Genomic DNA, 27,550 nt, shown 5'->3' on the forward strand with positions numbered 1-27,550 from the left:
ACACGGCGTAATTGGACGGGAATGGACGCCACGGTATTGCCTTTTAAGCGAGCAAAATCCCACACGAGACTCCGAAAAACAACGAAACGTGGGTAGTGAAAAAAATTTATGGGGAAGCTCCAAAATCCGGCTGGTTTGGAATAAATTGGCCCGCAAGGGAACACAAGCGGTTATAATGTATCATTGTCTTCTCGAACCATTTTTTAACTGGCATACACACATACCTCTCAGATTGTTACGACACCAAACTAATGAGTTGGACATGTGCTCGAAATGATGACTCGAATATACGAACGTTTTCATTTCAAATAATATATTTGCATACGGTATTTGTAAATGTATTTCATATAATGATCGCCGATGCATGTAATAGGTGGGGAATATCGAATTTCATTAAAATTGAAGCTGCTTAAAGCATGCCCAATAACGGACTAGCGAATTAATTACGTTCGCGGTCGTTTATTTTCGATGTTAAATTGTAGTAACTATTCAATTTCAATTTTCGATGTTTTGTTAAAAATGAAAATATTTCCATTTAAATGAATTTACCCACCTAAAAGCGGTGCAATTTTAATGACAATTTGATTAAAGTACAATAAATATTTCGTTAACTTTTTGATAAATTGTTATTTGTTTATTCCCCTCAATCATCATTCGAAATTTGAGGATCACTAATGTTTTGTTTGACTGCCGATTGTTTTTGTTAAGTTTTATTTTTAATAAAATAACGTTAAAAAAACAAAATAACGTTAACGAATGTTTTAGTTTTATATCCCGCGGCTCAAATTGTTTTATATAATGCTGGATATAGCATTTAAAAATATAGCAACAAGATTATATCTCAAGTTGTGCTAAATCTGATGAAATAATATTAGACCAAGAACTAGAATCATTAGGGTTTAGCCGTCTTAAGAGACGTACAGCTAAACCCAAACGTTTTTAGTTCTAATGACAGTGCAAGTGTAAAACTAGAACTAACACTATACCTAGAACTAGAATCAGTCGGGTTTAGCTGTCTTTAGAGACGTGCGGCTAAACCCAAATGATACTAGTTCTAGGTATAGTGTTAGTTCTACATAGTAACAGTACCAGTGTAAAACTAAAAGTAACACTGGACCTAGAACTAGAAACATTCTAAACAAGACCAACTTTCTAGTTGTAGGTATACTGTTAGTTCTAATTTTAAATGTTATTCAGCGCTGGATGCGTCTTCAGACGAACGACTAAACCCGAATCTTTCGAAAGTTGAGAAAACCATCTTTGATACTTCTTTTATTCAATTATTCAGTTTCTATCACAACTTTAGTTTTCCAGTTATTACTTCACGTTTCATATTAACGTTCTTATGCTGTGTGGTTTTATTACATTTCGGCCAGATGTTTGTTGTTTTAGGAGAACGCGACGTGATTCTTTGCCAGTTTGGAACTTTTATATAACGATATTTTTTTCCTACATGATTGATTGTTCACACCCTTTTTTAATGTTATTTTCGAAGGTTTCGATTATTTCTTGTTTATAATAATAAATTAAACAACATGTTGAGTGGATTAATTAATCGTTAGCTGTCATTTCAGGATCGTATCCAATCGATTAATTGTAACTAATTTTGGATGTCAGTTCTGATTCAACTGATTCCGAAACACGTTTTATTCCTAATTTATTCCATTGTATTTTAGTGATATTTTTAAATCGTTGTTTTCTTGGGAAAGGAAATCTCATCGTGACGGTTCTCGAATGTTAATAAAATACGATTCTGGAAAAGGGTTAGAAGTCGTAGAAAGCGTAATCAATATTCTAAAACTTGTTGATTTATTCAAGAGAATTACAAATCCGTTTTCTGGGTGACGTGAAACGTTCGTTAACATAGTAAAATAATATTTAAAATGTACTTTTGCATAATTAAAATATCCTACAAAGTTAATGAAGTAGACTAATTTTGTCGTAATGAATTTTAAATACAAGAACAAAATTCATTTTTTAAGTAAATATTAAAATGTATTCCTAGAGTTTATACATTATGGTGAATAAAAAGAAAGAGAATCATTCAAAATTTGAAATTCACCCGTCAGATTCAGCGACGCCCCATCAAATATGTAACGACTCGGACGATTTGAAAAACACCATCAGCATCCAGCTTGGGGGGATATATCCATCCGTTGAACGTGTGCTGTTGCTCCTACTATTGCTCGTTGGTGATGATATTCAAGCGCATTCGGATACAACGGTGCGATTTGAAGGTTATATTCCAGACGCTTTATTACACTGTAATATCGAAGTAACACTATCTCTCTCGTTTTTCCGTTCTCCCTCCCTCTTTTTTCCCTAGCTGGTCGTCACCCCCGTGTCAGACCAGCCACCCTTTTATCGATCCGATTCATATAGGGGGGCGGGCGCAGGCAGTTTGCGTTACCTAAGCATGAGCGCACGATACGTTCACGTTCGTGTACTTTTTCATACGGAAATTACACGCGCTCAATAAAGCACGTAACTACAGCGAGAAGAATTACGCTACTTATTGCCACTTATTGTACCGGTTTTAGCTTGCAAACTACCGACGGAAAAGGGATTACGATCTTTTTGAACGTTTGTTTTGCGTAAACTCTCACTTGTTGTTTTTGGGAGTTTTCCGATCGCGTCGTTCTCTACATCACCCTCCCACTCGGTGTTCAAGACGTTTGGTTCTGACGGTTTGATTATTTTCTGGGTGAATCTTCATTTTTTTTGTAGCGAAGGTAATTCAAAGCCGGTAAAGAGTGAAATCGATCTCGTCACTTCCATTCAATAGAAACAAAAAAAAAATGACAATTAAGTGGAGAAAAGTAAGAAGTGCTAAAGGCAGTTTATTAAGTTGAAAGTACTTTCATCTAATTATCGTAATTGATTTGCGATTGTTAATAAATTTTCAATTAATTAAATTAACAACTTATTTATTATGATGTATGAATTGAAGTAACAATAAATTAGGAGGAGGACTACGTTAATAATATATAAATCTTCAAGTCACAAATTGTTATTTACGCTTGAATAATTTTACAGTTATCTTCTATCCAAGCTATACCAGACGGACAATTTGTTCAAAGAATAGACGATAAGGAAGGAAACGTGCGCGATGGTCAAATAAAAAAAGGAACGGTTCCCACAATCACACGAATTCTCAATGATCATCAGCGTTAAATAGACGTAATTTTCTGTAGACTTGTACGGCACGGTTCTCGAACATTATGTTGCATAATACGCATTTATTACGTCTTGGCGCTCGCGTCTGATCGCGAATTTATGCTGTCGTGATATCCACCATATGCCGTTGACATTATTAACTACCTCTCATGTAAATAACTGACCGCGCTGTTCTCGGTTCCATGGGCATTAGGGAGACTCTCCACGCTACATAGTAACTGTTCATCGATCGTCGTCGTGAGCGCGTTCAAGAGAAGGGAAGCAACACGTGCCAGAAAGCTCCTGTGCTCTGACAGTAATACCAAGTAACAGTAAATCAGTGGAGAAAGGAACCGAGAGGGGGAGGCTGGTTAGCTGGTTACGCTTATCTTTCTTGAAGGCGATGCTTCCAGATAACGTTGAGTTCCGTACCGCAGGACCTTTCCTCTAAGGCAGGCGTTAAACCGTTAGCCGTCACCTGCAATTAGCGTAACAAGCGGTTATGTACGGTGACGATGGTGCGACCCAATGAGCCGCGAGATGGTAAAACTTTAAACTTAGTTGTATCGCGGTTTCGTGGGATCTCAAGGAAACTCTGGTGTTGAGTTGATTTCCTGGTATTGGTCACGGTATCACAATACCGTTATCTAGACAGAAATTCCGTCTTTGTTGACTAAATAGGAAGTCTGAACCACAAACAAACAATTTTATCACTAGATACGTATAAAAAAGATAATCCAAACTTTTTTAACTTCTTAATAATAGTACTTTTATTACATTATTTTTCATTCACGCCAATAAATCATGTAATAAACAAACTATAAAGCAATGAATTATATATTTTAAGCAATTTATACTGAAAAAAATAACCTATTATACTAATTTTTAACGAGTGGGTATAAGATAGTAAATTTAGACCGCACCTGGAAGTCCTCAAAAATAAGGTTATAAATAATAATTTAGGTCCTAACTTTCGCGCAAAAGTGACTAAACTGTTTACATCGAACAATATATAAACTCGCCAAAAAAAAAACCTCTAATAGTGTTTATGTAACGTTTCGGGTACGCCGAAGTAATAACCAATTTGTTTTCCGTAAAAATAACTCTAATTATAATTAATAGTTAGGGCCTCTGTTCCTTTGACGACATTCGGTTGCTCACTAAACGTCTAAAAATAACATGAACAAATTGCGCAGATGTTCTCACATTTTTTATAAACTTTTAATGTTACTCGGTAACTTTTTCTAAATGTCGAGGTTTATCTAACCTATGACCTTATATCGTTATATCCAATAATACCCGGATAACTTTTTAATAAGAATAGTATCGATTGTAGCAATAGGTAGTATTCGTTATTGTTTAGGTCGCAAAATCAAGAAGCTTCATATTATTTCATTTTGGCGTAAATTTAAAGTGACTAATAGGAGTAAAACAAGGAAAAGATAATATCACGTGTTGTTGATTAATTGGAATGTGTGCAATACATTCACGCTTTTATAACATTCGAGCCGCCTTTTGTAATAGAGAAAATTAATGAAAGGTAATTGTGCATTACGTCTAACGCTGCATGCACAGGTCGGATGCTCGAAGACTAGTGATTGTTAATTTGTTTACTAATGACCCGAGATCAACTGAATGGACATTTTAGCTCGTTAAGTTTGTGAAGGTGGCTTGTGAAGGTTTTCACATTAGAAAGTATCAAACTTTGTCTGTAGCGATCAACTTTCATTCTATTTCTTCATTTACTTGGTTAAATCTAGCTCTAAATCGTCAATGACGATACTGTGCAAATATTGTTAATTAATTAATTTTATTCTATAATTAAATGTAGCTAGATTAAAATGTAGCTTCGACTGCTCATACCCCGAACTTTGCCTATATGAACTTACCAGGAACTTAGAAGTCTATAATCCCCTCTACCACCTGACACTCACAACTTCCAGAAAGCGCTATTAATCCTAAAATAATTCAATTTCCCTAACTTTGTTTTACTTCATCTTGAATACGTTAGGTAGTAAACGTTCGTATTCGCCGGTATCTCAAGTTTCCCTGCGTGCCTGAGTGAACCTCCCGTTCAATTGATTTATAATCTATAAACTCTAGGAACAAAATGCCTTGACAAAGATAAATGGTGACGGGTCAGCGATGCGCGAAACATACGGGAATTGTAGTTGTATGTTTTGAATTTCAAAGAGAAATGTTAAGTGGCGGAACCAATTTTTTGAACGATTTTTAAACGTCAACCGGGAATCTCACATTACATGAATATTTAGTGGCTCACTCAGCTATTACTTTATCTCCATCGGTCATGTTTTGGTTGCACATGATTTGTTCATCTTTATTTTTATAAAATTAGAAATTCAACAAAATAAGAAGAAACTGTTGAATGTAGTAGAATCTTATTTATATATATAGAGGAAAGTTATATTAAGAATTTATGTTGTTAACATGAACGAAATGTAGAAAAATTGACTTCAAATAAGCGCATTTACGTGTCCATGTCTTTCGGGGAGTGGGATTTAGGTCGATCGAGGTAGAAACGGCCATTCAGTATAAAGGAGGCCCGCAGAAGCACGAGACATAGAATCCTTTTAGGACTAGGAACATATAAAGATGATGCTCAATAGAAAACCAAGTTGATTTATAAACCGTTAACAAAAAGATCAAAGGACCTCATAGATAATGAATTACTTTAAAAACGTAATCAAACTAAGAGATATTTTATATGGATTACTTATCTCTACTGTGCCCTGATTTGAACTTTTCTTCAAGATTAATTTACCTAGAACTGTTTATCATATTGTGCCGCCTCGGCCGCAAGTGGCTTTATCAAATGGCTTACTCATTGATATTTTGTCAACCTGAAATTGTTGTAACACATACCTCGGCTTTATCAGGTGATGTAAGAGAGCTTTTGTCTAGTTAAAGTTGAGGTTGGTCAGTGAAACCTGAAACTATTCATCAAATTGTGGTGAAATTGTGTTGCCGACTTTTTACAGAACACTGTAGATTTTTGATTAATTACATTTTTATGTTTTATTTCTTTCTGACTTTATAAGATAACTAATTTTACATGTTAGTACTTGTAAAAAAAGAAACAAACTCGTATTTGTAACTTTACAAACATTGCTAAACTCCATGTAATAAAATAGATAGTCTGTCTAAGAATGGATTTGAGATTATCCCAAAAGCAGCAAAAGTTTACGGTATCTTGACTTAGTATTCTGGACACGCGACCAAATTACAAGACGAAAGCTCGAGTCTCGAGCCTACTTGGCTTTTGATTGGGTCGTACTATTTGAGTAGAATGTAAATTCTGGTCGATTGTCGCCGGCGAGCTATTACGACGAAACGACGGCACGCATACTGACAACTGAGTTTGCCCGCCAAACGATGGCCACTTAGCCCGAATACGAAGTTCCGTGAAGTTTCCCCACCCCCTAAGTAATTGAATAGCTCTCTACTGTAAGTGGGGAACGTTTCATTATCACTATTTTATTATGGTCCTCTTTTCCCTCAATTCCAATCTAGCGCGTTTGCTTGGAACCCGATCGCGAACGGACTTTGCACAATTTAATCTTGAAGTTTTAGGCACTATAAAATCCAGTCTCTTTCGTTTACTGCGCCATTACTGGAAAAGCTTCGTAACTAAATCTATGCTATGCATTAATGAGTTTTAATTTAAATTTGATGCAAGGTGACATTGAAAAAGTTTGTTTTTTCTATAAATACCATGACTTATACGAAATGAACCGTGGACGTAATAACGACAACATTAATAGCATAACACTTGAATCAACGAAATATAACGTCTGTAATTCGTTTAATTAATTGCAATGTTTGTCCCCAAAATATCCTAATAAATCTTTCTACCTGAAAATTTATGTTGACTTTTTGTCAAAATGGATTGCTTTTTAATTTACAACCTAGCACAATGTTGTGTAACGCAGATGCTTTACGCGAATCATTTATTACATTTATACACGTTTATTTTAAAATAAATAGCTCGCCTAGTAATTAATGTTAATTAGAATGTGTTATCTTATTACTGGTGTGGATTAAATTTTCCTATTTTCCACCAAACTGACATTTTATTTTACCTTGTATTACGCTAGTATACCCTATAATTCTGGACAGTTTATGGTTTGTCATAAACCTACATCCATATATTACAGAAGTCTTTTACGGTTACATACACGGTTGCCTTTGTAAATGCGTTGTTCGGGAATGCGTAACGCTGTTATAATCACGGCATGCGAGTAACTTATTAACCCCAGTATATAAATTATTCCCCGCATTAACGCTAACACATATAAGCACGATTAGATTACGCTTTCATGAAAATTTGTTAATGAGACTTTTTCGTGATTTAGTTACAACATAACACTTTACGTTTAAATAGATTTGTAAAACATATTTGTAAAACGTTATTTAACTTTTATATTATATATAGCTGTAAATTTGGTGATTAAGTTAATAAAGATAACTTCCGAGGAGAAACCTTTGATGTTGAGTTTGAAGAGAATTTTCGAAAATATTCGTTGCCAAGCGAAGCTTAAAATAAATCTTGATAAGACCAATCTGTTCGAAAGGGAAAGGTGCGTGCTAAATAAAGCGTATAAGAAAAAAGTGTACACGAAGGAATCGTAAAAGGAAACGTAAAATAAATAAAGAAAAATAATGGATGAGATCTTTTCGAGAATTTAAATGACCTAAAATAATTAATTAACATTAATAGATAGTATCTTTATAACGAGACAAAGAGTAATGTTGTTAATTTACGGTATTTGTGTTAATATCCATATAGCGTTGCTATCACGCAATACCATAAAAATTACCTTTATCGGTAAAACGTGACGGCGGAAGGGTATAGGACCGTAAGGGTGCGGCAACGATGATAACGCCCGCGGAAAAGGGAGCGGCGGCTCCCGGTCACGTGATCGCGAAAACCACTCCGTCCCACTAATGGACTGACAAACAAACAGCGAAAAGTTCCATCGCGGACAACTTTTCAAAGGAAAAATGCCGCCCAGTCTCCGAGTATTGGAAACGTGAGAAATTTTCACAAGAACGCCCCCTCTCTCGTAACCGATCCGCGTGACAATGCTGTAAGTGCCTCCGTTATTGGGTAAACGTAAAGCGTTTTGTTACATTAGGGGAAACTACACTGACGCGTTAAGTTTTTGTACGTTTCGATAGGTCGTATCTTTTATTGCGTCATCATTTACATTAGAAAACATACAGGAAAAGGAAATTTATCACTTGAAAAATATTGACTCGACTGGGTAAACGAAAGAATTTTATTTAAAAAGTTTTTATACGTCATAAATTTAAATTTTGCGCGTAACTCGTTGGTGTGTTTATTGCACGCTTCATTAACATTCGACTTTTTTGACAGCTATTACCTTATGAAATCAGTTTATCTACTGCATGATCAATATAACCGATTATAAATTTCATCCACTAACTAGAACACAAGAATAAGTAGAGCATTAATGCATTGATTTATTCGATAATTGGCTTATGTAATAACCAAAAACACGAACCACAATTATTCTTAATACTACAGTTCGGCGAAAATGGCCTGAAAAAATCTGAGCTTATGATGCAAATGGGTTAAAGTAGCTTCTTTTTTTTGTTCAATAATCAGTTCTGTTAAAACAATATTTACCCGTTGTAATGTATTAAAAGTTGGTGCTTTCAACGAGGTGTAAAACGGACAGTTTCGACACTAAACGAGCTAAAACCCCTCCATAAATGGGAAATTTAACCAGATTTACACACGGGCTATAAATATAAAAGCGACCGTTGTGTGTATAGTGCCACAGGCCTTTGATCGATGGAACGAATCGGTAACGAGAAAGGGTACAACGTTTTGTGGAAAATTATTGCGCAAAATGATGCGCGGCTCCATAGGAGTTTGCGAAATTATGGTTTAAAAAGAGGGAAAGCTTTCAAAAATTTAGGGCAAACTCTATGGCGCCTTCACGGCAATCCATTTACTTTGCTTTTAAACAATATTGCCTCCTCCTTTTTATACCGTTGACCAAGATAGTAAATGGCGCAATGTCGATGTTATTTAATAGGGATGGCAAAAAATTCTTGAACAATTAGACCGAGTATAATTATAATTGACGGTGAAGCATAAAGGTTGAAAGATTTTACATTTATTATTTTTATTGCAAAGTTTAATTTTTGCGATTTCAAATAAATGTTTTCATTTAAATTTCCTGAAACGGGAGTGACTTGTTTAATGCGTTTTATTAAATAGAGGTGACCTTAATGAGAATATGAAATTTCCCTACGGTTTACCGGGTTATATTAATATTGTCTTTTAATTATCCCTTTTCCCTCAGCTCTAATTAACGTAAAACTAATTATTACGGTAATATGCACTAATTTACAACGAGGGATTACAATGGTGTATTGGTTTTAAAATATCAAATTAAATTGATTACGTTATAAATTCGATTTTTTTTCGAGTTTCGAACTAAACTTTTAGACGAACTCCAACTTTGAAAAGGTACTCGAATAAATCAGTCCGCAACTTTGAGTTATACTTATAAAATTGATATATTTTCTTGATTCGAACGAATTGATCGAACTTGCAATGATGGTGGATGTGGATAGTAATCATCGTTGGCCAGCCGAATTATTGTTTGCAGGGTAAAGTTCGTTCAAAGGAGGATTTACGAGGCTATCCGTCCGTCGTTCGTACGGCGTCGTGACGCTGTAATATTCCGGTTATGTGACAGCTTAAGCGCCAATAACCAGGGACAATCTCGTCTCGACCGTAAATTCTAACGGAACTCCCAATCCCCCCTTAGCCAACGAACGGAACAAGGGCGTCTAGTCATACCGTCCCCATGGGGCATGATCGTGGCCATCTTGAACGCGACAAATACACATTTCCTCCATTATCGGTAATGAGTGCAAGCGAGGCGGAGTATTTTATGGGAAAATCAATCCGAAAGAAGGAGTCTTCAGGATTGATGTAGAGCTGGATGGAATAATGCGTGAAAGTTACATCTACAGGATCTACAATAATAATTGTGGTGTATTCAAGATTCATCGGTTATGATGAATTTTCTTTCTTTGGTTGGTTTATTGAACCGACGACATTTATCTATCGAATGCCAATCTTTCAAAAATCAATATCTCAAATCGTCTCAGCGGTATTGAATAGACCGACGTCTTATCAAAAGGTACGAATCTCGCACACAGATGCACTCAACACAATAGACGTGTTCTTCTTCCTGGTCGCGAGCTTGAAGGGGATAGCGGTTTTCGATCGATGAACGCCAACATAGAGACGATAATCATCGTTTTCAGCAAGACATAAATTTCGTATGGTTATTATTGTCCAGTTGCGAATCGCTCGCATAATACTACCGCCTTTAAAACCAGCGGCCCGAAGACTCGCGCAAATGACATTCCTATGTTTTATAGCCGGTACTGAACCCATGCTCCATCGTCCTGCTGTCCATCCTGCTATTACGTTATGCCCTTGCATATTACTTCCTTATAACCGTACCATTTCTACCGTGAACTTGCCTGTTATGGAGTGCGTCCGTATTATTGTCCTCCTTGACCTTTTAAAGCCGCCCGCGGATGCGAAGCCAATTACATCATGTACAATTTTTATGGCGAGATGCTTCAGTGAGGTGTGAAATAAATGGGCGTTGTTGATTGTTAGATATAAGATTAACTATAAAAATGATTTTAATAACTCTACCATAATATATCGTGCAAATATTCAATAATCGAGCTCTCCCCTCGGCGGAATTACTCTAGCGCAATCAGAAACTAATTACTTCATAATTGATGTAATTGTGGACAATAACATATTATACGTAATTCAAATCATCCCAACATTGTTTAATGTTCAAAAATAATTTAATATGATTTATCTTAAAATTTCAACGGTAATTTTACATCGCTTTCTAATTACAATATAATTATCTGCGCTTTATCGATTTTACTAGCGGTGGTGTACAATGTAATTAACGATTGCGATGGTTCAAAATCCCTTTTTGACGTTTTGTAAAAGTCGTGGATGAGGTTTAATCTCTTTTCAAAGACTTTCTAGTTATCGCGTTACAGCATATTTTAATACTGAGTAAACATCGCTCCATTTAGCGCTTAATGTACCATAAGCTTTTGAACTATAACGAACTTTGAATCCGATAGTTACGATGAACTTAACGCATATACAAATTAAGCGACCAAGCTTGCACGATAGAACAGAACCTATTTGCAAAGAACAACCAGTTAGACCATAAAACCACGTATTAGCTTCATTAAAAAAAATTAAGATTTTGTATTCATTGTGAATTAATTTTCTTTCTTTTTGTTCTAGGTAAGTCCACGTTTAAACCTTGAGTCTATTTAAGGAACAGGTAACTTTTAAATATTTCTTTGAAAAAATTGATCCAACTTTATTTGCTCAACGTTTTATTAACTTTATGTGCAACGGACATATACGCGTACATTTATTTGCGTGTTCTAATTACGTTTCAACTTCTGTCGGAAAGTTTGATTAATTCCTACACAAATTTGCAACCCCCTACTGCCACAGGGCTTTTAAATTTCAATTTCGTTCCGAAATCATATGGAAAACACTTGGGTACCCGCACCGATGTTGAGACCCTTTCGCAATTTAATATGAAAAAAAAAAATGTCAGGGGAAGTACAGCTGGTGCGCCAACCCTACATTTAATATTAAAATTTAAACGTATACGAAAATAATGAAGTGTGATATTTCAATATTTTTGTACTTATTTTGTATTGAAAGTAAAAGTGGTTATCGCGTTTTGTATTTGCGGCGAATTTCATCGCCTCTCCTTCCGGAAAGGAACATAAAAAAAAGACTATTTACACGAAACCATACCTCGACGGAGTGAATGTGCCCGATGAATATAAAAACGAGCATAGATTCTAAATGTAGACAAAAAACGACGCACGTACTTTCGTTATAACCAAGAATAAAGTTAATTGGATATCCGTCGATACTCTACGGTGCAATTTGCGTAGAGATATGCAAAAACAAGAATCCAACTATTTGGCCAATTATGTAAAACGATAAAACGAGGGGAAGTGTACGCTAGAACAAGCAGACTTGTTCGAAGTTTCCTATAGAATTGCGGAACGTCTTAATTCGCTCCGGCCTTCTAGTTACTCTTGAGAAACGCTTTAGTGGTGCTACTTCTGGCATGAGCCGGAAGGGATATAAATTTGAAAGGAGGTTGTATTAGATCTTTTTTTTAAAATATTTATATTTCTTCTTTTTGCTTGCTAGAGACACAAATATTTCCTCAATTCTGAAAATTTTTGCGATCTTTGATGGCCCTTAAAAATCGTTAGAAATTTTCAGAAAATTCTTGGAAATCTTGGAAAAGGACTAACATATCTAAATATAATCTCAAATTGTGCTATAAAAATAAAATAGTATGAATTTGTAGTTTCTAAAAGAGAAACATAACTTCACTAACGTTGTGGAAAAGGAAATGTTAAGAATCATTAAAAATTAAGAAAGGAAATGGCAAATTCTTTTGTTTGGTATTTTACTTCCAGTAACACTAATGAAGTTACGAACAAACTTCTGAAATTTTCGCAATTTGCGTTTCCCTTTTCTCTCGGTTCCGCCAATGGCGTCGGATTAATCAGCAATTTTAGGATCGCGCAAACAAACGTCTATCCGTCGAGGTCCATCTACGCCGGAAATGGGAGCTCGGCTTCCCCAATTAACACCTTGCGGTTTTATTTTGATGAATTCTCTTCTATACTTCCTCCCAAAATCGTGGTCATATGTAACGAAACTGATTCGAGAAAGACGAGCACGGACGAATTTTTAACATTTCACGAAAATACCGGTGAATTGCCGCTCCAGTGATTCACAGAGCGGTGTGCTATCCGGGAATCTAATTCCACGGAGCAGGGCTCAAACTGAATAAAAGATCAGATAGTCCGTTTCGCTGATGTTTTCTTTCTAATGGTTGCCACCCCGGGGGCACTTCGTACTGTTTTACTGATGCAGCTTCTTCTTTCCTTTAACAAGAGAGGCTTCAAATAATCGCTGGAATATTTTGTTTTTAAAAAATACATTGCATACACCGCATTGCGTTTGCTCGACTAGTTCAAGGTTGGGTTAATAAATTTTTCAGTACGACGGTATTTCTTGTGTGCATAGCCATCATGTTTCATTAAGTAAATAATTCGACTCTTTTCCTCGATTATCGGTTATATTTATAGTTTCAAAAGGAAAAAGTGTCGATAAAGTTTTCTTTAGTTTAGATATTTGTGGTAAAGGAGTGAATTGAATGTTATTCTTTCACGTCAACATAAATACAGGGGCACTTTCACTGATGGATTATATAGATTAGGATGTGGATTGTGTTCGTTCTCTCAATCGATATATAAATTATGAATCTGTCGATAGTCCTTCACACTATGAAAAACAAATCTAATCACTTTTCAAGTTTAATTGAGTAACATTATGTGATTATCAATCTATAGTAAGTAAATAGGAAGGCTTTCAGGGTTGGTAATAATTGAACTAAAGCTAACACTAGACCTAGAACTAGAAAGCTTCGGATTTAGCCTAGTTTTAGTGTTAGTTCTAATGATAGCTTAAGTGTTTTACGTAGTGATTTGCAATAAAATAGTGTAATAATTTGTAAATACAGGGAATTTATTGCATTAGATATAAATATGCAAATTATTCAACTATTAAACCTGCTCGCAAGTATTATGATTTAATATCTAATATTGATACGCCCCAATAACATAATTTACAAACAGTTCTCATACAATTTGTATTATTAACCACAAGGGGGTCGTAATGGTAACCTTTTCGTGTTCAAGTTAAGACCGTAGCAATTGAAAATTTAATAGATTGTGTTTACGACTTTTCTAAAGGTAAAACATTTTCATTTCGTATTCAATCAAGCAATGAATGCTGCCATCATAGTAAAATGCACTACATATATTCACACTTCCCCCTCAATTTAATTCTCATTTTCACATTACCGGGCTCTAAGAGCATAATGAGACGTGCAATCTAAGCGCTCACGTTTAAAATTATCATTAATGACTCTATTATCTTTCACCAACACAATTTCCTAGCATTTCACTCAGCTGTGTTGACACGCAACGTTCTGAATTAATTTTATTTATTTCTGCCGATAAGTATTTAGATTAAATGCCGTTACGTGATTTCTTTATAGATTTACTAAATAGGTTTTGAGTGTTTTTAAAGTAACCTTAAATGAATAAATATTTTATTTCTGGTGATTTTTCTTATTTGCGTAATAGTTTTCATCATAGGCAATTGTCCACGTGTGTACATTTTTTGTGTATTATTGCAATATCCTAAAGGGTAACCATCTTGCAATCTAACTAATGAATAATTCCTAGAATATCTAAAGTCGAAAACCTGCAATTCCGCTTATTAGCGATGCTATTCTGATAGAGATTGGATTCATTATTCATCATATTACTGAACAGGCCTGTTATTACCTGCTCGCAACTCGGCGTTATTTCGTCGACGGCATTAATGTAAACAGGGAACGTTTCCATAAAAAATATTTTTCGATTTGAAAGCGGAGCTTTCCCGGTTATGACTCTATTATCAGTGGCTATCAGCTCATTATACCGACAACGCTATAAAAGGTTCGTAAATCCTTTCAGTCCCAAAAATAAATTATTATCTCTCGGTGGCGGGACATAAAAAAAGATCACAATAGGTCCAACTAAAAACGTCGCTTATCTAGGATTCGTTATCCTGCACCCTTTCTACTGGAAAACTATACACAGCATCCATTTTCGGAAACAATGAACTGCCACAATGGGTTGGTGTATTTTCAGGGGGGCCCTTCAGAGTACGACGACACTGGGTGGCTCAGGTAAAGCGTTTATTGTGTTTACCGGTGATTTTAATTGAATAATTAATTTCCAAGCAGTATACGGGGAAGATCGATAAAGGTTCCTAGAGCCGCACGCCAAACTAAATATTTGCGTTGGGATTATTAGAGTGATGCGCAGGAATATCGGGTGTGATGAAACATGCCGACGAAACTGTGTTATGCGACCAGGATTAATTCATCTGAATCTCGACAGAGTATATTTACAACTATGGATTATTTATTGGAAAAGCGACGCGTTTCCTTTTAGCACAGATTTAGAAACACCTTAGAAATTTGAACCATCAACGTTTCAGAACTAATTTCTATTCAGTAGTTTCAACTTCTAGTCGAGTAGTATTCATTTACAATCTCATTATTAATTATTTATATATATTTTGTTTTTTAGGTTGAAATTATTATGAGATTTTTTTTTAAATACTAAAAATGTATTTGCAAATGCAAAAGAATGTTTGAACGTGCGTGTTTTGCTTTGCAATTCTTGAAGATAAAAATCTACGCAAAATATTTTTAGTGTTTCACAGTTTTTCATAACATACTCACTACGTAGGAGATAACGAAACTATTTAAAACCGATAGTTTCTAGCTTACGTAAAACTCGTAACTTATTGAGAAAATTCCAAATAAAATCAAAATTGTAGTTTAATCAAAGAAACGGAAATAGTTCAACAAAGGATTAAAGGGGTTGTTGTGGTTCGTTAAACGTGATCTTTTTATGAGTGAGATTTCCTAAGTCGGTGAATGCTGCCTGCATAACATTCGCTTCTCGTTTCCGCAACCGCTTCCTCCGCGGGGCTAATAACGTACTCGCTTTTGCTGAAACTCTTTGTCCGGTCGTTAAAACATCAAGACTTGGCCGTTGCGTAGCAAATCGTCCGAGAACAAATCCGATCCGTTTCTCACGATCCACTTCATTTCCCATTGACGAACACCGACGTAACCTGTTTTCTTTAGCCGACGGGAGGCGGCAGCCGTGTTCTATCGGAAGCAATCGCAAAGCCACCGACTCTGCAACCCACTTACAGGTTATTTAACCGGACACCGTAACACACTTCTTCGTCGATTTACAGTTTGCGAATATGCATTCCACGTGTTTATTCGGGTTGTTCATAATAACACCATTCAGTTCGTCTTTTTAGTTTCTGTATTTGTTAAAAATGTAAAATAGTTGGACGTAGAGAAGAGATGGTGTATTGCGAGTGTGTATTATTGAGCAAGAGCGAGGTTCACCAACATCTGTTCAGGAAACAATGGCCTTGTCATATGCTTTAGTCCATTGTTGTACGCCCATTTCGAGGCGTTTGCATTTATAATGGACCGAGCTGCGGGTGCCATGTCGTATGACGGTTATGGAGTTTCCCGATATCGTTGCTAAACTAACGAACGCTAATTCACTAGAGACCGAGATTCATGGCTGAATAACCGTCTTCTATAATTAAACTTAAAGTACTTCGACTTGGACTTAATAATTCTTAACATAAGTTCTCTACAAAACTTGGCATAAAGAAGCAATTTCTGAAAACCAAATATTTGTAGGCAATATTTAAATTTCAAATCTGTTTCTATTGTGTTTTTGGCAACTGAAGAATTTATGTTAAATCGTATTTTTACTAAAATAGATTTAATGTTGTAGATAATATTTCATAATTTTTATTTTTGTTATAACTGTAATATAAACTAAAAATTTGGTTAAATTCTTCATTTTCATTATCGAAATGAATGTTCGAATATTTCCAAATAATGTTAAATTTGTTTAATTGAATATTAAAATTTGGTCTCTTTTGCGCCATAAATTCCAGTCATTTTCATTTCACGGCAAAAAATGCCCACCAGCGAATTCGGGTTCGCTTTACTCGGCTTTCAAAACAGCGATTTCAAATGGAAGCGATTAAAAATTCACTCTCAAATTGGTCGCGGCAAATTGAGTTACATTTCTCTCTGGTGTGTGTTCTTGTATCCGCTTTAATCCGGGCCGTGTTAAAGATCGATATTTATTTTTAGTTTCGTTTCAATTGTCCCTCCACGGACTTATTGTGCTGATATGCAATTATAACCCGGATGATATTTAACACTTGCAGCAATTCTGAGTACCGTTAATTGGGATGAGATCATGTATAACGGTACATCTAGTGTCAATTAAATCGATGTCCGCGGTCGTTCGTAACGAGCTTTAAAGCTTTTTAAGCTTTTCAAGTCGACGCGATTGAAATTTCTATTTCTGTATTAGCGAGGGTACAATATAACAGTTCGGATCTGGGTGGAGTATTGTGCTTTCTTGCTGGGACGTGACTGCCAGGTGTAATTGCAGTTGGCACATTTTAATTAGAGGTGTTGTTGCCTGACTGAAAACAATGCGGACGCAAATAGACTTGGTTTGCGTACCTTTGCCATCGTCAGTAATTGTCTGGGCGTCCAGACGTGCATTGTGGTCACGTAGTTCCGAAAGCATGGGGGTTATTAGAGCTCCCCTGGGGTGCTGTCAGCCATTTTCAGAACAGGTCAGCAAATTGTAGCGTTCAGTGTTGTTGGCTCTGAAAAGAGTCCACTTCGTGGTAACGAGCCGTTTCCAGGTAATTGTCTATCTGGCACACCGCAACGAATGTCGATTTTTCTGAATGATTCAATTATTCCACAAAATTTTATTATCAATTATTATTAGATCAATGGAAAGTTCAACAAAAACGAAAAAGTACTTATGAATATTTAACTTGCTTTCATATTCTATTAATGGATTTAAACAAATAAAATAATTGTTGAAATATGCAGTATTCATGAACTTTCCAATTCGAAGTGGAAAGATTTTTGATTTCAAAATGTGTTCTAATATTATTTTACATATTTTAGGTATTTCAAAATGTTATTATTTCAATGAATATTTACTATGTACTACCGTTTGAAAGAAAATATCGAATAACGGTAAAAGTCATCTGCAATAAAATTTTTAGCTCGATACAAAACTTTAATTGCGAGACAGAGTACGTTATTATTTTCTTATTGACGACTGAGGCCCACGCCAGTTTCGCTTACGGCAGTAATAAAGAGCTAAGGTGAGGTAGCAAACGTATCATAATTGAAAATCAACGGTACTATCACTGACATTCGACATTACAACTCCCGTCGAAGTTGGCAACCGGTCATTACTGGTTGCGGATTTCGGCTTCGTCACGGACATATTAAAATAAACCTGTGGTATTGTACCGTAGTGGTAAAAGGCGAAAGGCGGCAAGCCGTTTCGTGACCTCTCGAATGCCCGGTCTATTACGGGAAAGTTAGCGATATCAATCATGTGAGGCGACGCAATGCGACGGTTTTTTTACCACCGACGCGTATAATGAATGACTAAACTCGTATAACACCACATCGGCGCGGCGTCTAATTTTCTTTCAGATTTTACGACCAAACGTTTGACTGATTTGTTTGATATTGGTAAACAACGTTTCATATCGAAATCCGTATTACTCACTTTCCTCCTACTCTAACTAACACGACCACGTTTTGTGTACAATCCAATTCAAACCATCCATATTCATAACTATAAACAAAACGTTTATATTCCCGTTTTCAGGCACGTACACTACGCTGATCGCGTATATTCAGGAAGCATGTACTAACAGTACGCAATTTGACAGGTACTCTGCATCCATTTTACGCGATACAAATCGACCGCATTACGTATGCGTCGACTTTCCAATTATGAAAATCAGTTTTGTAATGGTCGTAGAGAAAAGCTCTTGCGGCTGTGTACGTTGCAAATTGTCTACAAGCGTTAAAAATCGATTCTTTCAACCCAATTTCCATCTCGTTGAGTTTCTACTTTAAATTTATCGTGATATCCACCCATTTATATTTAATGTTAAATACTCCTCTTCAATCGTATCGAGTGGTCAGCCAATTTCCTCAAGTTATCCGCACATCTTATCGGTATCTTCTTCGTGCTCTTTACCCCTTATTAATTCCTGTACAACAAGGTTTTCCATTCTGTCGAGTTTACCTCGCTAGGTTTCCAAATTGAGGTATGATCTATTAACCATGTTGATCAACCTGTCTTTTATCATTAATTCGTTTTATCAATATGGAAACATGGTGCTTGACTATCTGAGAGACTGAGGAGGTTGAGGTGGGTGGAGTTGGAGGTTGTTAGGAAGATGGTAGTGGGATGCCCCTAAGGCTCGATCTTGGCCCAAGGTTCTGGAACTTGGTTTTCAACGAGGTACTTGTGGGATATGATAAAAGGGGATAGCAGAACGCAGCGCGTATTATTTCACATAAAATTAGAAAACTCTTGACAGTTTCATCAATTATTTTTGATGTTACAAAATATGTCCTATTGTATGCTCGATAAACATTTTATTATTGTTTACGTTGCGTAAATTTTGTAATTATTCTCTTTACAAAATAAAACCCTATCTAAACAAGATTCTTTATTTATCTTTGAAAGTGTTATAAGCGTTTAATAGTTAATACAACGCAGGTACTTGTTATGTTTAGCTTTTGTAATCGTTACTCGACCTTCTTCAAGTTCTCTTAACAATACCAGCAACTGGGCAAAGAACTGTCGGTGCCGTGAACTCCGTTGAACCCATGAATCCACGGCCGAAGACCGGAGTAACGACCTCCTCAGGTCCGTTAGTCGATCGTGATGTGCCCCACTTCAGAACAGGGTCGTACTTCTTTTCCTGCGAATCGTGTTGCTGCTGCTTGCTTCCTACCTACCTACGTAGACATTCCTGCGACGAGGTAACAGGCGAAAATACCGAGGGGGATACCGGTACTTAATTAAAAAGTTTTTACAGCGTTATTTTTCCGGTAAAATACACCGACCCTTTCTGTCATAATTACTTGGTTAAATGAAGTGTATTAATGGTGGTAAACTCGCGCAGAATGTGGGGCAAACTTTTAATTTTACGTCATTATACTTACGGGAGGGACACGTCGTTTTTTTAACGTCCTCGTAAACAACAACCATTATTCATCAATCTCGAATTAAACTTTTTTAATCGAAATTTCGCTGTAAAACCATTTACTACACCATCTATTATCTCAACAAAATCAACTACTATCTTAGATCTTAGATCCGCTTTCCTTTGTAAGAACAAAGCGACAAAGGAAGTGAAATCGCATTCCCAAGAATTTCCTAGTTTTCCTTGTTCTAACGGGACTTGACGTTGTTGTGGTAGTATGATCGTTTAATTCAATAATAGTCCATTACCTGCAACGAACTGACCACTATTTCTAATAGCCCGGTAATAGTGCGTTAATGGAAAACTGAAATTGTCTACATTGTAAAGAGTGAGCGATTGTGTTGTGAGAGGTCTAAAACGTAGAGAAGTGTAGCTTTCGAAAAAGTAAACGTTCGTCGAGAAGAAGTGGTGTTACGTAATAGAAAATATTTGGATCGCCAAGGCAGACAACAGCATTTGCATATAACTTTGTGGGCGTGATATATACATTTGGCCTACGAAAAATAATACCAAGGTTGCCGCTATAAACGGCCGTTGGCACAATTTCTTCGTCTATGTTAATGGTGTATTGTAAATTACAATGTACAACGAGAAAGTTCATTGCGCTATTATTTTAACATTATGCATGCGAAGGTGGTGGAGGTCCGTAATAAATTCTGATAGTAATTCGTTTTCGCCTTGATTCCTAAACCATTTACGTTCGATCAATACAACAATGGAAACTAATCGAAAACCGTGTATCATTAGTCTTAGATTATACTGATAATGCCGTGGGCAGCGAAATGAATTTTATGATTATACGGATTTACCTTGAAGCAATACACAAAAACCTAACAATGTAATGGATATCATTTATGAAATCGCGGTTCTATGGATTTTATTGTATTCAATTTAAATAAATTTCAATTTTTTCTTGGTAATACTTCAACATCCTAAAGTAATGAAGGGTTAGTTTATTCCTATAACAATTTCATTTATCTCGCTCTATTTAACTTAGTATTAACCTACACTTACCAAAGAATTCTAACAAATGTTTCTCGCAATAACGTGTAATCTTGTAATCTTGTAAATGTTGTAAGTTTAAAGCTCAAGCAGATTTGTTTCAATTCAATTTCTTTAATTACTTTTATGTAGTACTTATTTTAGCAAAGATAGATAATAACAATAACAGATTTTATAATTATTTTTTGTGATAACTATATTTATTATATAATTTTACAATTCGATTTCTCTTTTGTAACCTTTACAATTTATGATGTGTTAATTAAAAATTTTGCTATTTCTTGAGTGATCTTATCTAACTTTGTAGTTTATTGCTATTTCCTTCTTCATATCTTCTCAACGCTATTTTGGCCGTTACTAAAAGCTTTTTTTTTTTTCATTATCGAAGAGCCTAGTATTCTGGACAACCATTTTCTTAAGGGTGCCACTGCTTTTTCGGCATACCAGTAGTTATCGTCTAGTCATCTGCATATGCCAGCAAATCCAGGTCTCTCCTGTGTAGATATAAAAGCTCGTCATATGGTACTAACCAATAAAGGAGCACACTAAACTCTATGGAAGAAATGTCCAAATATTTGATAAGAGAAGGAATAGTAACGCAAAATGCAGCTATTTGGACAGTTTGTATGAATTTATAGTTTTGCTTTGATTACTCGAAGAAACGAAGCGATGTTGTGCAAGTTTGCAAAATTCCGTTTGTGAATGTCTGTTAATTGTTTCATTTGCATTTCCATAGTATGTTTTGACCGTGCACTGCACTTCCATCTCAGTAAAGGCAAGCCGTTAATCAATACTGTCAATACAATCAAGTGTAATGGCATGTTAGATATAAAAAATTCAAACTATACACACATTCACAAATGGGTCATTTTAGGAATGAATGTTTTCAACCAGATTGTTTATGCACTATACTAATTGGATAATACACTACAATACATGTTAAGGAAATGAAGATGAGGATTGCATTGGAGTCATGGTTGTTTTTTTGTCTTTTATGGCCTTGGGGTTGCCTTCGTTAAGTAATCTATTAACTATCCTAACAGAACTATTCTCCGAATCTTTCAGTTCCTCTTCTAAGTTTTGATTTGATCTACTCCGTTGTTTAAATTAACAAGATTCTTAATTATCCGAGCAAAGATGAATATATATGATATTGAATGAAATTAAATTAAGTTCTATTAATATATAAATTCTCAAAGATAATTTTACTCAAATCTAATCAAAAGTAATTGTCTATAAGTAACAACGTTTCTTACATAATTACTAGTGACACACACCAACAATTCCTCGACTCTATCCATCTATTACCTGTTGCTAAATTCACAATCGGCGTGATAATTGTAGTTTAGCCATGGATGTAGAATAATTACTGTTGTAATTACAGGTACCATCTGGCTTATCGATTTTCGTGTAGTTTACAATGTAACGAACAACATCGTTTCATCTTTCAATGAACTCAAACTGCTTTTGACGTATTCGCTTTTTGTTTACTGAATTGAAATAATTAAGCTTAACAATGTGATTTTTAATGAATTTTTAATTACAAAGACGTGACTCACTTTTCCCTACTTTGCTTGGTCCTAATTACCATAGACGGGGAAAACGTGTACTCTGAAATGTAATGTACTCATTACACGAGTTACTCTTTGATGCACTTTTGTTTATGCGTTTACACCGTAAGATCTTTATGAAACAGTTAATGACGTTTTCTGTTAATGTTCCTCGTTTCATTCCGATACCACGATTGCTTTTAAGATTTCCGTAACTCGTAAAGTAGTTTACTCCCATACGTACTAAAATTATATCACGATCTTGTGTAACACGATTTTCTCGAGTTTATCTAGGGGCCTTTTATCGAAAACGCCACTCGTAAACCGTTCGTAACGGCACTTGAAAAGCTCGTGTTTTAGATAAATTGTGAGTTATTCGGAGCTTTACTGACAAATTGTACCGTTATTAAGTTTTCAAGTTATTTTCAAATCATGGTAGATAGATACACCTATCTGCCCACATATCACCACATAACCACTGTAATCGTGTAACTACCAGCATGTGTATTGTACATCGCACGATAATGCGAACTACATTATTTATGCAAGAATTGTTCAATCGATAAAGGACACTTACCACTCACACATCGACTTGTGTAGAAGTATCATCCATCAATCCTAATCACGCTATTCCTTTTCGAAGTTACACGTCTAAACATTTTTTGTAGTTCAAAAGAAAGAAGATTGATTACGGCCGTTGATGGAAGTTATTACAAGAACAATATTTTCTCTTTTACTGTAATACAATTTATTTATTATTAAATCGATTGAGCTGCAAACATTATTGGATAAAGTTCTAAGCGTACACTTTAGTAAGGTTTCCGCGTAAAGGGCATTCAATATCGTTGGTGTGTAAATATAAAATCAATTTTATTAAATTAGAATAAGAGATAACGTGTTTTTTGCGCATTGTTATTTCATACTTTCTTTTTTAATATGAATCAAATACATTTTTTTCTTCATAGTAAAAAAAATATTTATCATAATTAAATTAAAATTCACTTATTAATTTCTCTTTAAATAGTTTAAATGCGGAACAATTATTTTAATAACTGCGGCGTTTTCTCCTTCTCACGAAATCATCGATATCGCTGCGGTTTTCTGTTCTAATTATTTGTATTTTGTGTACAAACAGTAAAATAAAAAGTCCCGTTATATCAATCTTTGGTTTTTACGATAGCCTAGATAAAAAAGACCGCAATACAATATTCATTATTTTTTTTGAACTACAATAGGAGTAAGATTGAGCATTCTTTCTCTTTGAGTTGAATTTACCGACTTTTTTCGCTGCAAATTATACTTGCAAAAACGGTTAATCGGTCTGGGCCACCCGACTGATGAATTAATTTGGATATCTCGTCCGGGTCGTCGAAAAAGAACGAAAACGATTGCATGGAATGTTAACATTTATTCACTTACTTATTATTCTCATTCCTATTATTCTCTTTCTTCGTCGTCTCTCCATCACGGGTTTTTTTATAATACTAATTTATGTAAGTCAAGAATCAAGTTTGGGCATGTTCGATTTTTTCGGGTGACTTTGAAAAGTCCCACACACAGAGAGTGCTCCACTTTTTCGAACTTCTGATGGAGTTTAAATTGGCACCTCCTGAGCGCCAAACTCACGAACAAGCGCTACTTTTCCACTCGGACTTTCTTTCGTTTCGTGTCTGACTCTTAAATTAGTTTGAAGGGAAATCGATTAGAATCATTGCGAAATCTTGTAATTACCGGCCGTTGTAATTACTGGAATGAATCTGTCGTTGTTTCTTGTTTCCACACACTTAATGGGTTTGGATTGCTTAGAATTGTTCGTCCCGACAATCACACCGATTTCCGCAAACCCCATAAACTGGTAATTGAATTTGAATGTTTCCCGCAATTTATTGTTTGCCGTGTAGTAAAATTGAAAATAATCTATGTCAATTTGCATATTGGCGTATTTTACAAACGTGATCGTAATAAATTATTCAATGCTTTGTTTCAAACCTGATATGCGTGGAATTCGCAATATTGGGCTTTGGGCGAAAAGGGTAGGGGGGTTCAATTAATGGCCTTTATAGGCCGGCGCTGATAATTATAATGTGCCGAAATACACAGTGGTGTAATAAAGCGAGCACAAAGTAAAGATAATTTTGTACAAAACGGTTCCAGCAGGAGTGTGACGTTTACATTGTATCGATAAAATTATTAATAACAACAACTCCATTTACTTTTATCTTTAGTTAGGTTTAAAAATATTTTTAACAGTATTTTTAACGACACCTATTTTTAGAAATAAATTTTCCAAGAAAATAATTTTCTATTTTTTGTTTCGGATAATAAAAAAGGTACTTAAACCTGTACTTTTTATACTTTACTGCCACATTATGTCATCTACGTTAAAAAGGGTCATTGTCTCGTGTAGCAGAATAAACGCTACTTGCTTTGTTACTGTGTTTAAGAACCCGGAAATAACGACGTTTTAAAAACCACTTCTAAAGTTCGTCTTTTCACGTCCCGTTGATATCTCCAAACAAGAAAAACTCTTCACCGTTTATGTACATTGTCGCGGGATTCGTTACCTGTTTCTTAAGTATCAAAATCGCTTCATTAAAGGAGTAAAATTGATTAATATTGTTTTATTACTTTTTCAGCAATTATTCCGTTCTCAACAGACCCAGGCAGCCGCGGCATCGAATAACGCCGCTCAACTGCAGTTATTACAACAACAGCAACAGTATTTGCAACAACAGCAAGCGGCTTTTCCGCAGACGCCGTACGTGCTGAACCCGCAGCAGGAGCAATACTTAATTCCTGCAGGGGTCCATCAATATTACGGGGTTGGTCCCTGGGTTTACCCGGCTCCGGCTAATTTGATACAGCAGGGAGCCAGTAATGGAGCACGCAGACCGCTTACTCCCAACGGCACAGAAGCCCAACAACAAGTCCAGGTAGTAGTCTTTCCATCTTTTAACTTTTTTATCGTTTTTGACGATGTCGTCCCTTTCTTTCTGTCTATACTCGTAGGAGATACTTACGTGACACTCATACATAAATAACGCATTCTCGAAAACCATATTTGGCGACGGCGTCTAACTATTAAATCATTCGATGTGTAACATTGTCGAATCGACGCTGTCTCCGGACAGTTTGTATAAACTTGTAAATTTCGATTCGACTGTACAGAATGTAATTTATAGTTGTTGGAATATTTACAACAGAAAATTTACTGGAAACATTCCTTAAAATTCCAAAGTACCGTTAAGTTGCTTCGTTAAAAATGAAAGACCGGTTTTTTATTCGTCCAGTAAATGACATCATTACAACTTCTTTTAAAAAGATACCTTCGAACATTCATTTTAATGTTCTTATTTTTGTACATTTGTAATAAGAAATATATTATTTCGTGTAAATATAGTAAATAAACAAATCAAACAAATTGAATCTTAATCCAACATAGGTTATTTGATATTGTATAATTAACAACTCACGTACATTTCGTTACATAATCGTATGTTCTCGTTAAATGTATCATATCAAGCGTATTATTGCAAACTCCACAATTTGGTTTCTATTGGATAATCTCTTTGACTCTATTGTCGTGTGGTTTCATAACTCACAGAAATTTCAATTTACTACAAAAAGCTGCCTCAGCTAATGTTATGTATCTTCGATGAGTATGATAAATAATATCTTGCGATCGAGAAGTTAGATTTTACCAAGTTTTTGTCTTCTAAAAGCAAATAATATGAACTAAGGAATATTTAGATTGAATGTGAGATTTGATAAATTTTAAATCAGATGCAAAGAATTTGAGCAAAATCACAAAATCATAAAAAGTTGTGATTTGTGTGGATTTTCCTTTATTTAACTTAACTAAAAATCTAATATAATGTAAATAAAATGTACAAAAAACTAAACAAGGGTTGTTTTTGGGGAATTCTACAGCCTCAAGTACCCGGTGGTTACATCGTCCCATACTACGACCAGAATACGCCGATACTTATGGCCCAGGGAGCCGCCATGAGAAATGGCACCCCGATGCGTCTCGTCAGTCCTGCTCCCGTTTTGGTCCAACCGCAAGCGTCACGACAAACGCCCGCAGGGGCTTCCCTCTATTCGAGCACCCCGCAAAGTCTCTACGGCGCCAACGTCAATACTTCGGTCAATGGAACCACCCTTAGCGGTAAGTAAACGTCGTTAACACATTAACGTAATCACCTCCCTTACTCTCCACAATTCTCATTTAATGCTGAGTTATTCCTTTGATATAAATAGACACGATGAAGTTGGTAAAGCTCTCTCTTGTCTATCTATATCAATTTAATTAATATTTTTACTTGATAGAAAGTTTTTTTTTGTTTGCCACAATTACTTTTACTTTTTGACGTTAAATAGAAAGGATCGAATGTAACAAATTGTTATTTTCCAAATAAGTTTGGTTATAAATTTGTTTCAATCGATAGAATAGAAGATTATTAATAGTTGAGAACGAATGGAATAACTCAGTATTTATGACAAGAAATCCCGATTAACATAGGTGTTGAAACGCGCCACAGCGTGATAGTATATTGAAATCGCTGTAATCGTATTTTGCCACGCTAGCTCCCATTTCAAATCATTAATAACATTTGCGGACATAAATTTACGGCGCCTATTTACCATCACTGATGAATGATTGATTAAATTTTTCACACCTATGTTTAATTTACTTCTCGCAACACCGTCTCTTAATTAGTGAGCACATTATTTTTGATTCACCTCAAAAAAATCTCTCACATTTCCATATGTATAACGTTCTAATTAAGATTCATAACATTCCATGTATATAGTGCAACTTAAATTGGCACTCGCTCATCCTTAAATCTGTGTGCTTTGTAGATAAAAATGTTGTCTTCCTTTCTGATTATTTATGCAACCACTCTAGTACGGTTTATATTTTGTATAATTTATGTTTCAATCATTTTAGATAATTTCC

The 27,550-nt window shown here is 35.4% G+C and overlaps 1 protein-coding gene across 4 annotated transcripts in view; it reads left to right on the forward strand.

Moving 5' to 3' along the window:
- Positions 1–27,550, forward strand: part of LOC111427820 (maternal protein pumilio) — a 90,907-nt gene that overhangs the window by 49,539 nt on the left and 13,818 nt on the right. For all 4 annotated transcript variants that reach the window (XM_023063140.2, XM_023063141.2, XM_023063139.2 and 1 more), the window contains 2 exons: positions 25,227–25,523; positions 26,521–26,758. In XM_023063140.2, the coding sequence (XP_022918908.1) occupies positions 25,227–25,523; positions 26,521–26,758 (535 nt within the window). The remainder of the gene's footprint in view (positions 1–25,226; positions 25,524–26,520; positions 26,759–27,550) is intronic.

Source organism: Onthophagus taurus, chromosome 6 (genome assembly GCF_036711975.1).
Source record: "Onthophagus taurus isolate NC chromosome 6, IU_Otau_3.0, whole genome shotgun sequence".
NCBI lineage: Eukaryota > Metazoa > Arthropoda > Insecta > Coleoptera > Scarabaeidae > Onthophagus > Onthophagus taurus.